General features: G+C 38.4%; 1 protein-coding gene across 33 annotated transcripts in view; it reads left to right on the forward strand.

Annotated features, from left to right (window-relative positions):
• Positions 1-16011, forward strand: part of CEP128 (centrosomal protein 128) — a 143361-nt gene that overhangs the window by 47402 nt on the left and 79948 nt on the right. For all 33 annotated transcript variants that reach the window (XR_007509162.1, XR_007509163.1, XR_007509164.1 and 30 more), the window contains 2 exons: positions 10024-10374; positions 14495-15145. Coding sequence is in view for 22 of the 33 variants with exons in the window: in XM_049825586.1 (XP_049681543.1) it covers positions 10024-10374; positions 14495-15145 (1002 nt within the window). In the remaining 11 variants the exon portion in view is untranslated. The remainder of the gene's footprint in view (positions 1-10023; positions 10375-14494; positions 15146-16011) is intronic.

The raw sequence follows: 16011 nt of genomic DNA on the forward strand, positions 1-16011 counted from the left end.
GGCAAGAGATGCAGATCAGATTGTGATGAATAAATTAATATTATTTGAGGTCTGCATTCAGGAAAAATTAGAGAATTAATTAGGTGCATGATTTGGATAGCATTGTTGAAAACAATATCAATGACAAACAGAGTGATTACATAGCATAAGAATCTGGTGACTGTGCCGCTGAGATACAGGGCAGAAAAAAGAGAGTAAGACGAAAAATACAGGTGAAACTAGTATGGTGGGGTGAAATGTGGCTTTCTGTATTCTTATCAGTGTAGAATGTTTGCCCATAACTGTGAAATAAGGCATTAGTTCTGTAAATTGTAGCAAATGAGTGATCCTCAGTTACACTTTAAATGTTCATAAAATTTTAAAGAATGTTGCACTGAATACACTATGTGTTGTTTTTTCTACCTAGAATGAATTTTGTTTTGCAGTTTGCGGTGATTTCATTTTTAAATTGGGTGTTGAAAATGCAGGTCAAAAGTATGGTATGTGTAGTCAAGCTAACATGAGTTACTAGAACGGTGGCTGATTCACATGTTTAGTGCCTGTGGTAATTAGGTTATACTTCAGATGAACAACTAGGCTCTAACTGGAAAATGTCAGCCTCTTTCTCTGCTTCCAGTTTCTTATGAAAGTTGAAAGCTAGATTACATATTGAGATGTTGGATATGTATAAAACTAGTTGAGCAACTGTTTTACTTGGGGCAAATGTTGCATCTGTTTTTGAGTTTGTTAATCACCTCTGTTCTGTGTCATCTCTAGCCAGAGCCTGTCAATTGAAATGTCTGTGGTGCTGTTGCAGTCTGAGGGCTGATAAACTTTAATCAGTTTTGAAAATAATACTTGCATTTGGATCTCTAGAGCATTAATATGCTGTACCCCAGGATTTAGTAACTAATCTTAATGAGTTTTTTTAATTGCTCCACAAACATAATTCTGTTTTATAAAAATCTTCAGATATTAAAGCCAGGAGGAGAGTATTTCATGTTATGTTGGTGGTGAATCAGTTGACATAAGTATTCTAATACCTTTCCCTTGATTCTGTTAGCAGTGGAACTATGAAAATGCAGCAATAAAATTAATCAGGTTAGAAAAATTGAGACCCAGAATTGTCTTGTGTAAAGACTGAGAAGAGACAACATACCAGAATCAGGATTTTCTATTGTAACTGCAATGCAAAACATGCTAACAATTGCTGTACATATATGTACAATACATTTTAGCAATAAACTGTTCTGAATATCCCGGGTTGCTTCTGTCAGGAGAACCTCCACGTCACACAATATTGTCATAGAATCATAGAATGGTTCGGGTTGGAAGGGACCTTTAAAGACCACCTAGTTCCAATCCCCCTGCTATGGGCAGAAACACCTTGTGCTAGACCACGTTGCTCAAAGCCCCATACAACCTGGCCTTGAACTCTTCCAGGGATGGGGCATTCATAACCTCTCCGGGCAACCTGTTCCAGTGCTTCACCACCCTCACAGTGAAGAACTTCTTCCTTGCATTTAATCTAAATCTACCCTCTTTCAGTTTAAAGCCATTACTCCTTGTCCTATCACTACATGCCCTTGTAAAAAGTCCCTCTCCAGCTTTCTTGTAGGCCCCATTTAGGTACTGGAAGGCTGCTGTAACATCTCCCTGGAGCCTTCTCTTCTCCATATTGAACAATCCCAACTTTCTCAGCCTGTCTTCATAGCAGATGCTCACCAGCACTCTGATCATCTTCGTAGCCTTCTGCTAAACTCACATCAACAGGTCCGTGACCCTCTTATGTTGGGGCCCCAGAGCCGAACACAGTACTTTGGGTGGGGTCTCATGACAGTGGAGTAGAGGGGAAGAATCTCCTCCCTTGACCTGCTGGTTGTATTTCTTTTGATGCAGCCCAGGATATGGTTGTCTTTCTGGGCTGCAAATGCACATTGCTGGGTCATGTTGAGCTTCTCAACAACCAACAACCCCAAGTCCTTCTCCACAGGGCTGCTCTCAATCCACTTATCACCCAGCTTGTGTTTGTGCTTGGGATTGCCCCAACCCGTGTGCAGGACCTTGCACTTGGCCGTGTTGAACTTCAGGAGGTTTGCACGGGCCCACCTCTCAAGCCTGTCAAGGTCCCTCTGGATGGCATCCCTTCCCTCCAGCCTGTCAGCTGCACCACACAGCTTGGTGTTGTCAGCAAACTTGGTGAGGGTGCATTCAATCCCACTGTCCATGTTGCCGACAAAGATGTTAAACAGCACCGGTTCCAATACTGACCCCTGAGGGATGCCACTTGTCACTGGTCTCTACTCGGACATCGAGCCGTTGACCACAGCTCTTTGAGCATGACCATCCAACCAATTCCTTATCCAATGAGTTGTCCATCTGTCCGTTCCATGTCTCTCCACTGTAGAGGCAGGGTTGTCGTGTGGGACAGCATCAAATGCTTTGCACAAGTCCAGGTAGATGACGTCAGTTGCTCTTTCCTTATCCACCAAAACTGTAATCCTGTTGTAGAAGGCCAGCAAATTTGTCAGGCACGATTGGCCCTTAGTGAAGCCATGTTGGCTGTCACTAATCACCTCCTTATTTTCCATGTGCCTTAGCATAGTTTCCAGGAGGATCTGCTGATCTTGCTAGGCACAGAGGTGAGGCTGACTGGCCTGTAGTTCTCCAGGTCTTCTTTTTTTCCCTTCTTGAAAGTGGGGGTTATATTTCCCCTTTTCCAGTCAGTGGGAACTTCCCCAGACTGCCACGACTTCTCAAATATGATGGATAGCAGCTTAGTAACTTCATCCGCCAGTTCCCTCAGGACCCATGAATGCATCTCATCAAGTACCATGGACTTGTGCACCTTCAGGTTCCTTAGATGGTCTCAAACCTTATCTCCTACTGTCGGCAGTTCTTCATTCTCCCAGTCCCTGCCTTTGCCTTCTGTGACTAGGGCAGTGTGGCTGGAGCACTTGATGGTGAAGGCAAAAAAGTTGTTGAGTACCTCAGCCTTCTCCATGTCCTGGGTAACCAGAGACAGAGATTACCTTCCAGAGAGGGCCCACATTTTCCCTAGTCTTCCTTGTATCACCAGTGGATCTATGGAAGCTTTTTGTGTTGCCCTTGACATCCCTGGCCAGGTTTAATTCTATCAGGGCGTTAGCTTTCCTAACCTGATCCCTGGCTCCTTGGACAATTTCTCTGTATTCCTCCCAGGCTACCTGTCCTTGCTTCCACTGTCTGTAGGCTTCCTTTTTGTGTTTGAGTTTGTCCAGGGGCTCCTTGTTTCTCCATGCAGGCCTCCTGGCATTTTTGCCTGACTTCCTTCTTGTTGGGATACATTGCTCCTGAGCTTGCAGGAGGTGATCCTTGAATATTAACCAGCTTTCTTGGGCCTCTCTTCCCTCCAGGGCTGTACCCCATGGTACTCTACCAAGCAGATCCCTGAAGAGGCCAAAGTCTGCTCTCCTGAAGTCCAGGGTAGAGAGCTTGCTGTGCACCCTCATTGCTGCCCTAAGGATCTTGTACTCCACCATTTCATGGTCACTGCAGCCAAGGCTGCCCTTGAGCTTCACGTTCCCCACCAGCCCCTCCTTGTTGATGAGAACGAGGTCCAGCATAGCACCTCTCCTCATGGGGTCCTCCATCACTTGGAGAAGGAAGTTATCATCCACGCATTCCAGGAGCCTCCTGGATTGCTTATGCCCTGCCATGGTGTCCCTTCCACAGATATTGGGGTGGTTGAAGTCCCCCATGACAACCAGGGCTTGTGAATGCGAGGCTGTAGAGGGCCTCATCTGCTCAGTCTTTCTGGTTGGGTGGCCTGTAGCAGACCCCACTATAATGTCACATGTCCCTGCCCTCCCTATAATCCTGACCCATATGCTCTCAGTTGGCTCCTCATCCATCCCCAGGCAGAGCTCCATGCACTCCAGCTGGTCATTGACATAGACCAGCTCCTTATCTCCCCTGCCTGTCCTTCCTAATGAGCCTATATCTTTCCATTCCAACACTCCAGTCATAGGAGCCATCTCACCACGTCTCCATGATGCCAATAAAATCGTAGCCCTGCAGGCATGTGTACTTCTCTAACTCCGCTGGTACATTCTTCATGTTACATCTATTTGTATAGAGGCATTTAAGTTGGGTCCCTGATGAAGCTGACTTACTGGCTGGAGTGGCTGGAATTTCTTTGTGCTGCTCTTCAGGTGCTCTCTTGCTGACCTGGGATCCTTCTCCAGGCTCTGGGCATCTATTGCTGGCACTGGCATCAAACTGGTAGGAGTGGGGTGGACTGAGGTTCCCTTTCCCCGTCAACTTTAGTTTAAAGCCCTCTTCACCAGCTTGGCAAGCCTATGGCTGAAGATGCTCTTCCCCTTTTCTGACAGATGGACCCCATTGGCTCCCAGTAGACTAGGCTTCTCAAAGCAAGTCCCATCGTCTAAGTAGCCAAACCCCTGGTTGTGACACCTGTCACGTAACCATTTGTTGATTCACTAGATTCGACTGGCCCTTTCAAACCCCTTCCCCTTTGACTAGGAGGATTGATGAAAAAACTACCTGTGCTTCAGAGTCCCTTACCGCCACTGCCAGGGCTCTGTAATCCTTCTTGATACTCCTCAGACTGCTTCTGCCTCTATCACTGGTGCCCATGTGAAACAACAGCAGCAGATAATAGTCAGCAGACTGTATGAGGCTTGGTAGTCTCTTGGTGACATCCTTGATATGAGCCCTTGGTAAGCAGCACACCTCTCTAGAGAGTGTGTCAGGTCGTGCTTCTATTGCATCCAGAGCAGCTCACTGAGTTCTCTGGGTGACTGACCTTCAGCCACCAAAGACATGAGATACTCCTTGGAATCTGGAGTCTTAATCTATAAAGCAGCATTTCTCATCTGCTTAGAATTTTTTTTGCAAGCACAGGTGCTTAGGAATTTGCTACTTGAAGGAGAAACTCAGATGTCCAAGGTATGTGATTTTTTCTTTTTTTTTTTTTTTTTTCCAATAAGTGCAATCTCCTGACACTGCTTGTCCTTTCTCTTAGATTATCTCACTCTTATTTACTATAGTCACATCTGAGGAGAAAATTGGGTGAATATTTAAAAAACCCAAAACAAACATGTCTTTATATTCCTGTCTCAGAAATCCTTAAAATATTTACATTCTGAATTACCTAAAGGAGTAATTCCAAGATAGGAGTGTGAAAATCGGGGTATTTTCTGCAAGGTAAGTAAGCATCACTCTGCCAAATTCTCCTGCTATAGTAAAAGGGCAGCCTGAAAGGCTCAGGAGACAGCAGTTCTGGTGGAACCCCTGTTAATAACGTATACCGACATGGTTGTGAAATTGAGCTCGTTGTCCAGGCTTCAGTAATACAGAATTGAAGAAGATATTTTCAGACATGTTCCATTGGACATGGGCCTGCTGCAACTTTAAGCACTAATTTTAAACATGTTCCCAGAACAAAGATGGAGACAGATCTGTGATAATTCCAACTTCTCTACCACTAACAGGGCGCTGGGCACTGTAAATCTAAACAGACTTGGGGGCTGGATTAAGGTGTAGTCTGTGGTAAGGACTGATGTTTCTCTTTGATGTTTCCTTCAAATCCCACAACTCTGGAGGCTGAAAGTGAACTTAGGTTTGTTGTGTTAGGTTTTTCATTTATTTTTCTTTTAGTGGCACTTTCTTTATCTTCTGTATGCTATGGCATCCTAATGAGGGCAACTCCTTTCCCACAAGTAACACAGCATTTCACCCTCAATGCTAATGAGAAAAAAACCCCAAAACTGAACCTCCCAAATAAACCAACAAAAAAATCCTGAAAACCCTTTGGTACAACACTTGATTATAATACCAGAATAGGTTCTCACAGTGTCTGACCCAGCCCCTATCCGAGTTTCAGCCTGTGCTGAACTTGTATTCAGTAGCGCTCTGGCCACAGCTGCAGTAGAATGTGCATACAAACAGCTTTGCAAAGGAAACAGTCAAGCTATGTGCCCTACATTAATGATAACGTTTTATGATGTATTTTCTGCATGCATATTTAATGCCCTTTGCAACGGAGATTCTGTGGTTGAGAGGAAGATGAGGATTGAGACTCCTACAGATGTGTGTATACAAATGATATAAAACATGATGGGGAAATAGGGATGCCTACTTATTCCAGGTGTTGTTATTTTAATATTCAAGACTGATCATATATACATCCATAGTAGGATGCAGGTATAAACTTTCTATGCAAGATACTTTGTTATTTTAAGAGAAAATATGTGGCTTTCAAGACTGAGGGTCTTCACACACTTAGGAACAATGGGCACGTGATATATACTTTATTAAAATTTTATGTATTAAATCTAATGTTTTTTGAAAATACGCTGAGATTGAAAAATGTGATGCTATGCATCTAGCTCAATTATCAGTTACTTTTAGTTGTAAATATTGGTTAGAAAGAAATTAAAAGCTTAAGTTTATAAGATCATCATTATGAAATGAAACCACAAGGTCATACTTTCACAGCCCACCACTGCCAAGTACAATGTTCTTCCAATGAGAACAATAATTTGCATAATTATTTCTTACTATCAAAACAATCTTAATTCTCTCAAAATTGGGCATTAAAAATATATAGTAGTGTGACTTGCTTAATGGAGCTTTGTGTTGTATTAACTATGTACTATCTGCTGATAGTACAGTTCCACAAAAGCTAGTAATCAGTCATTTTCTGAGCAGTGTTTGTCTGAAAGGGATATCGTATTTAGCAAGGTATGCTTTACTAACCCTGTTGATTGTTATTTCCAATCTTTAAGTGAAAACTGTGTCCTTTAAGATGGCTCTGATGATCTCTAGATGTTCATTATTGTAAAGGGTTGAAATCAACCACAATGTTGACATGTGTGCAGGCAGGTAATGACAAATGGCAAAGAGATTACTTGCCAGTAACTGTTCTGTTAGAGATGTTATTTTTAAAATTGTAAACAGTCATCCTACTTTTTTTACAGAAGGCTTAGAAATTGGGATTGTGTGTTGGGATTTTCCAAGGAACTAAAAGGCAGGACCATAATCTTTGTTTTTTATAAACACTTAAGCTCTGTACATGGACAGTGAGGTTTGATGTGTGCTCTTACAGATACTGAAGTAAAAAAATGCTCTAACAAATAGTGCTTGTGTATGTCTGTTCCCCTCGTGTGAATGTATGTATATGCCATACCTGTAAAGATGCTTTCTTCTTTCTGGGAAACCTGTATCTCTATGTGTATAGATGATAAATGTGATTTCATATCAGACTTCTTACTTTCTTATTTTTATGACAGCTCATGTCTGAAAAGTTGCCTATTTAATGTTTTAAATACTAGTAAGGCAAGCCCTTATAGATCAGACAGAACTTTGACAACTGCATACATGTTAACATACAGATACACATATGTTTATTGCATGTCAAATAAGAGTTCAAAAGTACAGGTCAGTACATTTGGACCCCTGTATTATATTATAAAAACAAAGTGTGGAGACCCACTGTTTCTCTATCCCCTTTTGCTTTACAGGGAAGGCTGCATGAAATGTTGATATGCTATGCTGCTGTTTTGCAGCTGACTTCAACTGTTTTGAGGCTGTGCTCACTTAACTCTTCTAAGAAAAGTGCAAACTATTTGCAGAGATCTATCCTATTTTCTCAAATTATGAAAATAAAACATTAAAATTTATATTTATATTGGTACATCCATGTCAAAGTTCATTTTTCCTCCTCATGCAAATGGCTCATGTTGATAAATTAGTTGTGCTTCAAGGTAAACATCTAAACCAAATGTTCCCATTTTTTTCATTTTACTGTAAATCGATAAATCGGACATTAAGATTTGCTTCTACACAGTGAAATGAATGTTTACAATTAATTGAACATTGTTTTCTGTGTTTAAGCTGAGACTCATATTTCATTAAAAAGTCTGTGTGAACTGTAGTTGTATTAATGAAGTGTGTTCTCTGGAGGAATTACGCATAAATAACCATTTTTTAATGATGCAGAGTTGAATAGTATATCAGTTTAGGCTGACATCCTCTGTGGTGTCTCCAGAAAGACATGAAATGGGAAGTGATAATAGCATGTATAATTACGTGACTTTGAAGAAATGATGACCCATTTTAGAAAATCTGTGGAAAGGTAAATGTAACATCTGACTATATTTTATCAGGCTATTTTTAACTTCTGCTACATTCAGAATTTAAATCTTTACCTTTAAAGAAGTATTGTAATATCGGTTTTCATTTGACATTAAGCTCATTTTGATAAGATTTTGCTAGTTGTAGCTTGACAGGTTTTTTGTTTGGTTGTTTTGTCTTATGAATCAAGACTTTTTACAAGGTTAGGCCTGGTCGTTTTGCCTGATGAGCTCGAAAATGCCTGTTTAAATAATAGTGAAGCAGAATTCATGCAGGTTTTTTCTAACTTATAGAACTGTAAATCTAGAAGGACTTTCCTGTTTTCATTTTGCCACCCATGTAAGATTTACTCCCAACTATTCCATAATGTGTTTACCTATTGTTTTATTAACTGTATCTCAGTTGTGTTTAGAGCAGGAATATTCATCCTACAGGTGAGCAACTGATTGTTCAGTGGATAATACTACTTCTGTTTTGCATCATGGGTACGAGTAGTAAGTTGGACTGATTGTTCTTGTCTGTAGCATCAGTCCTTTCCTGTCTGTATTTTCTGGCGTTACCACAGTCTGTCACATGCAAGAGTGCACATGCAGTCTTCTTTCCAGGACAGCAAATGCTGTCCTGAAAAGACTAGTACAATTTATTGTCTCCCAGGAGGTAGTGGCCAGATTTGGAGGGGAAAAAAATCCCACCGAAACCCCCACAAAATAAAACCCAACAAACCCAAGCCACACCCGTCACCTTTGTGCATGCCCCCCCCCCCCCCCCCCCCCCCCCCCGAACCCTTGTGGAAGGACCTTTTTTTAGTCATTCTGTGTGCATCTGCACCACTTACTCTCTCCTTGGCAAAGTATTTTTCTCTTCTGAATTGCACCCTGTTTGTTTCAGACTACATGTCCAATTTGTTTCAGTTGTTCTAAAATCTAATTCTCTTCTCTAAAGTATTTCCATCCCTTGAAGCTTGATAATATCTTTGACTATAGAACAGGCCTACTGGATTAATCTAAGTCATTAATAAAAATACTGAATGTTATGAAAGCAGTCTAAATAGGCCTGAAATACAGAATACTAATGTGAAATTCTACGTGATGATCTTAATAAAATTCAGTTGTGCTTGTGAAGCTTCAATAACTGGTTTCTGAATATGCCCTTGCAGAACGTATATGGAGAACGTTTTTCCTGACTTGCTTCTGAAACTGTCCTGAGAAATATCATCAGATTTGAGATAGGCAATGCTTGTTGTTCTAAAACTGTGAGATTTCAATTTCATTCAGTATTGAAAGGCCAGCTAATGTTGGCTCTAATATGCTTGCTAAATTTTCAAACATCTTTGCACTTTGTTCTAGAAACATCTATCAAGCTGCTGCTATTCTCCTTTTATTCATCAGTGCTTTCCAAAATACCCTTATTCAGTTTGTTGCTTCAGCATAAAACTGAGTAACAGTTAGCTCATATACTATAGATTACTTTTGTTGGGGTAAATGCTCTTCTTTCCTTGCTGATTTTCTTTTTCACCTCATCTGTTTATATTCATTTCCTTACATCTTACTATTTGCTTTATTCTGTATTTGACTAGTGTATAACATATGAGGATCCTGGTCAATGATTCCTTCTCAAACTTAAAATATAAAAATAACCAGAACAACCAGAAGAGGAACAAATGCAGAAAGTAGAATATGGGATAGAGTAACCATGTATTTTACATCTTGTGTTGAAATTCTTTAGCATTGCAGAGGGGGAGATTCCGTGGGCTAACAGGGCTTTCCCTGCTTAGTCAAGGAGATCTTTTATGCATTCCTATTTTAGATAGAAATGTGATTTAATAGCACTGTATGTTGTTTGATAAGGTTTCATGTTGTGTATCTTTAGAGTTGGAATTTTCATATTTTGCTATGATGATTTCAGGTGTTAACATCTGACCTGGAAAACAGGGAGAAGCAGCAGGAAAAAATGCTGGACCAGCTAAAGGAGATACAGAATTGCTACAAGGCTTGTGAGAATGAACGTAGACAAACTGAACTCCAGTCTGCTGAGTTAGCTCAACAGGTTGAAGAGAGTACCAAGGAAGCAGAACGGTACCTCACTGAATTCAAGCATTCAGAGGCGCTCAGGCTGGAGATTGAGAAAAAAAGAGAAGATTTGAAGGTGAGAGCACAGGAGACCATCCGCCAATGGAAGTTGAAATGTAAGAAACTAGATCGTGAGGTGGAAAAACAAAATGAAACTATAAACCAACTGATGGACAAGAATAGCCAGGTAAGATTGACTGGGGGGGACAGTTTGTACCCTTTCCTTTTTTTTTTTTTTTTTTTTTTTTTAGAAATGAAGGTAAGGAGTTTGTTTATGCAGCTGTGACTTAAACCACTTTCCACCTTAAGTTCTGGACCAAGTTTTTGTGGTGAACTACAAAACAGCTAATAGGTGGTAATATTTTTTAGCTATTGCCCAGTTCCACATTCCCTTCTTTATCCAGTATTTATTCTAGTCTCTTCACTTAATCAAAGTTTTCTTCTTGTAAAGAAGAAAGTTTATTAATGTAGCTTTTACTTTATCTTTTCAGTTAACGATTAACTTACTTTAGCTTATTTTTAGTTAATTTTTAAAGAATTAATGTGATGTTATTTTTTGTAAAAATTTTATCACATTAAGTAATAACCCATATTCAGGTTATGCATTGTCTCATGGAGTGGACAGTGGTCACATCTTTGAAAGTAGGTGTTTGCTTTCACCATGTATGTCAGATTGCTAGCAGACCATAATGCTATATGGACTTTGGCACAACTAGTGTATTTTTAATTCCATTCTGTATTTAAGCTTTTCTCAGACTCTAGGTTATGTAATGACATCTTTTATTGCCAATAAGGACTACAGGTTCTGAAATATCATAAGGACTGCAATTCAGTTTGGATTTGATGTTTGGAGGCAGAAAAGTAGATTTTGTTTGTTTAAGAATGCACAGAGATTTTGGCAAAATCTGGAGATTTTAGCAAAAAAGGCACTCTTACCTGCATTTGGGATGAACATGCTGCTAACACCTACCATGCAGGTACTAGGTTTTTCCATTGATCTGGATAGAGAGTCTGTGTTCCTTGTATTTTTGTAACTTTTTTTCTTAATGCTTTTCATATATGTTTTGTTTCAGCCTCTTTCTTACGCTTTTCAGAACTTTTTATTTGAAAAAATCAAATTGAAAATTGATCATGTAACATTTCTGGGCTTTTCATTTGTCTTTGTTCAGTATGGTAAAACACTTATTCCTCTCTTCTTCCTCCTGTGTAGTTTCTCAGGAAAAAACATTGGGGCTTTTTGGGGTTTTTTTGGTGTTTCTTTTTTTGACTTAGCAGAATTCCTTGACTTTTTCTAGTCCTGACACTACTTTAAAGACAAGCACTCACATCAATGCTAATGCTGATCATCCTGTCTTGGAATAGTAGTGGAAACCATCATTCTATTTGTAATGAGTCTGTGGGTCTTTGTATTTTCCAGTGGCTGGGTCAAAAGGTGCCTGCTCCTATGGTGGCTGGTGTAGTGCTAAGCTTCATGCTGTGAGCTTTTATCTTAGCTTACATGCTCTGCTGGTACAGACTATCATATTGTATGGAATACTTTTGTTTTTATAGAGCTTCCCTCACCTCTTTTCACTTATTTTCTAGTGACATGCATCCAGTTTAAGTTACTAAATCTGATGGGCTTGGGATGGCTCCATGCCATCCTCTGCTTTGTCCTGCTCAAAACCTGTAGTTTTCAAGGGGTACATGATGTGAAGTGTGGGATGTTTGTATTCATCCTGTGTTGTTCCTGATCCAATAACCTGTTCTGAGACTGGTATATGAATGTATAAGTATGGTCAAAGCACAAGAGAAGCCACAATTGGGGTAATACTGAGTTGAAATAAATAAACTCCAGCAGATCTAAGATGTGATTCCTGGGGTTGCTGTTTCTCTCCTGAACTCCCTAGTATATGCCTTATTTTTTATTATTATTTGCTGTATCCATGCTCCAATGATTCATTCCATAGTAATCTTGTTGTATTGGTTAACCCTAGCAGTTGTCTGGGGAAATAAGGTTCACAAACATTTTAAGTTGATCATCTCTTGCCTAGGTAAATGGAAGTGTAAAGAAAGGAAGAAAAACCTGAATCATTTAGAAATCATATGTGTCTCTCATAATAGACAAATGAGAAGCAAAAAGTAGAGGAGAGAGTGTTGTGAGTAACAAGCAGGAGGAGCCCTAAAAGGCTCTGAAATCACTGTTCATTTAAACGCGTGGACAGGTCTTTGTAATGGCAATTGATAGTGCTGTCTACATTGACGTTTTCTATGTTATATAAGACTCGTTGACAAGGATTTTACCTTTTTCTGTGTGACAAATGCATAAAAATGCTAAATGCAGTCAGTTTGGTTTAAGCTCCATTTAAGAAATGCTGTCAATATTCATTCTTATTTTTAAAATAGTCAGCATCTTGCCAACAAGTTTGAGGTGTCACTGAAGAAAATCTCTCTATTGGATGATATGTAATATCAAATAAACTGTGTGTTGCTGTGGAGGAGAAAAAAATATAATGTTTCATGTTCTTAGTACAAAGTTGTAGATGGTTTCCATATGAGGATATAATCAGTGGAGATGTAGCATTTGTGATAAGCTTCAGGGAACTAGATGAACATAATTTAACCAGCTTTGAAATATACAGACAGCATCTGTGACAAAACTCTATAAAAATAAATAATAAAGAAAACCGAGAAATGGTAGTCTGTTATCTTTGCTTTCTGTTATAGGACTTCAGAGGGTTGATGGCAAACTTTAAAAATTGGATTATAATCATAGCTTGCAATTTTATGAGATGTTCCAAATATTTGCAGACAATGGGTGGGCTATAGAAAGATTGTTTAGGTTTCATTCTTTTGGAGTTACTGGGATAATTTGGTTAAAGTCTTGCCTGTGTGCCTATCCTTGATATTGGTTGACAGTGGAATCTCTAACCTCTTGTGTCTTTTGAAATGTATTTTCTTCTAAGTACGGAATGTAGAAAACATGCTTACACTCAAAGCAAGTTCCTTCTGTTTTGTTTGGGAGGTTTTTTTGTTTGTATGTTTGTTTTAATTTACTGGGGTTTTTTAGCCAAATTGTACAACTAGAATTGCAAGACAGTTTTAGGAAGGTTGAAATACTTATATTTTTCAGAAAAAAACTATAATCGCCATTACCACATATTCTTGATTTTTTAATTTTTCTAGTTTGTTTTGCATTGCTTATTTTCGTTGTAATTACAAATAGTTTTAATATTTTTAATCTGCGTACTGTTTACCTTAATTGTCTTTTTTGTTCTTGTTTATTTCAAGCAATTTTGTTATATCTATAAGAAATGTCTACTGTTTGTGGAATTAGTGGAAATAGTAAAATGCAGGATAAAATTTATTTAAGCCACTTTAAAGAATCAGTAGTTTATCTGATACATCAGGAAAATCTTGTGTTGTCCCTTTATCATTCTTTTTTTTCCTCTAGTAGGTTTGTGTGTGACTTATAGATGTACTGTAAATTCCTTCTTATTTTAAACAGAATGTTAAAAAAATTAACTTACAACTTGAGATAAGTAAGAATTGAGAATGGTGTGTGTAACATGAGTTTAATGAAATGTAGTATTTAGTAACACACATGTACTTGCAGTGTAAATTTTTCCTGTCATTTAGTGCATATTCTAGGATTTTTTTTAACCTCAAATATATCAATGTTGGGAAAAAAAAAAGACCCAGCTCTTGAGCTTCTTAGGAAAACAGTGGATTTTTTATTAAATGTGGCTGATTTTTATTTTGAAGATGAAGTCTTATTTCTTAGCTTTGATGCATGAGTGCACCAGGCTTTTAACTGCTATTCATTAGTCTACTGTGTGCAGTTTCAAAAATAATTTAAAGTTTATATACTTCCTATGTAATATTTTAGAAAATAAGAAAAACAGGTCAGCCTATGAAATGGACCTGTAGATAAGGTGTGTGTGACCAATAGTACTCCCTGTATTCTGCTGTGTTTACTGTATTGCCTTATTTCTTCCATCTTGCTATTTGGAGGAACCAGCAAAAGAAACCCATCTCAATCTGCAAAGAGGCTGAGAAAAGCAGGGGATTAACCAAAACTATCCCTGCTTAGGAGGCTAGATCACTTAAGGACAAGTATACGTTTGAGATCACAAATGTTCCCTGTCTAAATTTAAAGAAACACTGAATACATTTGAACTGAGTTCATAACAAGCAAAAATTTTGTATTTTCACAGAACAAAGTGTGCTAATTGTTCATTAGACATTAGGAATGTCTAAGGACATATCTCCAACTATTTTGTTTAATTACTTCAGGTCACACTGGATTTCTCTTTCTTCTTTCCTAGGCCCTCAAAGAAAAGGATGACCTCAGAAGTCAACTTCTTTCTGCTATACACCAAATAGAAAACCTTCGGAAAGAGCTGAATGATGTGCTTACAAAGAGAGCCCAGCAGGAAGAACTCCTCCACTGCAAAGAGGTAAAACTGAATGAAATGAAGTCTCACCAGGTATCGCTTGAAGAAGAGATCAAAGAATTTCAAGGTACTGTAAATAGATTGGAGAATGAGTTGAAAAAGCAAGTCTTTCTACAAAATCAAGTGCAAGCTGAAAAGGAAAACTTGGAGACAGAACTTGCAACTAGTAAATTGATCCATAAAAAAGACCAGGAAAGACTCTTAGAAATGCAAGCAGATGTAAAAAACTTAAGCTCTGTACGTGTGGAACTAACAAACAGAATAGCAGAAGAGGAGAAAATAAAAAAGGAATTACATAAGAGCCTCTCGGCTCTCCAGAAACAGCAGGAATCTGAACATGAAGAGATGACTTCAGCTAACAGGCAGCTGAAGATGGAAAGAGAAGTTCACCAACAGGAGTTGGCAGATCTTAGATCAGAGTTACAAAATGTTAAAATCAAACATGAACGAAATGTCCAAGAGCTCATGAAACTCCTCAAACAAGAAAAGGATGATGCAGAGGCTCAGATTAGAATGCTAAAGGTACTTATGCTGAAGAATTCTAATGTCGGACTTTTTTTTGTTTTCTTCCCTATTGAGTGATGAAGGTAATAAAGCACGGGCTTTAAAACATTTAACACACTTTTTATTTCAGGTCATCATAAAAGTTTAAAGTTCAGGGTAAAAAAAATGTAACAGTGTTTTAATATGATTTGATCCTTTCTTCTTCAACTATTGTTTTTACAATTATTGTCAAGGCCCTATTAAAGAACTTGCAGTATTTCAGGGATGATGCATTTTTGTAAACATTTAAATTGCATGATGCAGAAATACTGGCATTGTATTTGGAAACACTTTCAGAATGTGAATAGGGATAATGTGTAACACTTGTTAAGATTAATTTTGATAGTTTTTTCTATTTCAAAGAGTTTTTAGACTTCATATTTTCTGTACAATTTCTCAGAAAAGTGCTATGTTCATATAGTAAATGATGAAATATGGCATTTTATTAATGAAGAAACAAGTTAATGTCTTTAGTTTACATCATTTGCTCCTGACTCATGGCTATTGCATCGGAAACAAAATGAGCATTTTAGTGGCTTTAAGTGGTCTGAATAAAATTAAAAAGTTAAGTTGAAGTGGTCTAAACTGCACGATTAACTGTCAACAGTTGTATAAGCTATACATTGGACTTTTACTGAAGCAGTTTTGATTACATGGTTAAATATATATGCAAGATAGTAATTTTTATGTGCTAATAATAGTAATAGTTTATATATTCATATTAAGGGAGACTGTAGTTTTCCAGATAGGTTGTAATTTACAACCTATTTTGAGTGCACTTCTGAAGCACTATAAATATGCTTTCCACCTCAGTCCCATCAAATTAAAAATTTCCTCATGTCAAA

The sequence above is a fragment of the Accipiter gentilis genome, chromosome 22, assembly GCF_929443795.1.
Source record: "Accipiter gentilis chromosome 22, bAccGen1.1, whole genome shotgun sequence".
Taxonomy (NCBI): Eukaryota; Metazoa; Chordata; class Aves; order Accipitriformes; family Accipitridae; genus Astur; species Astur gentilis.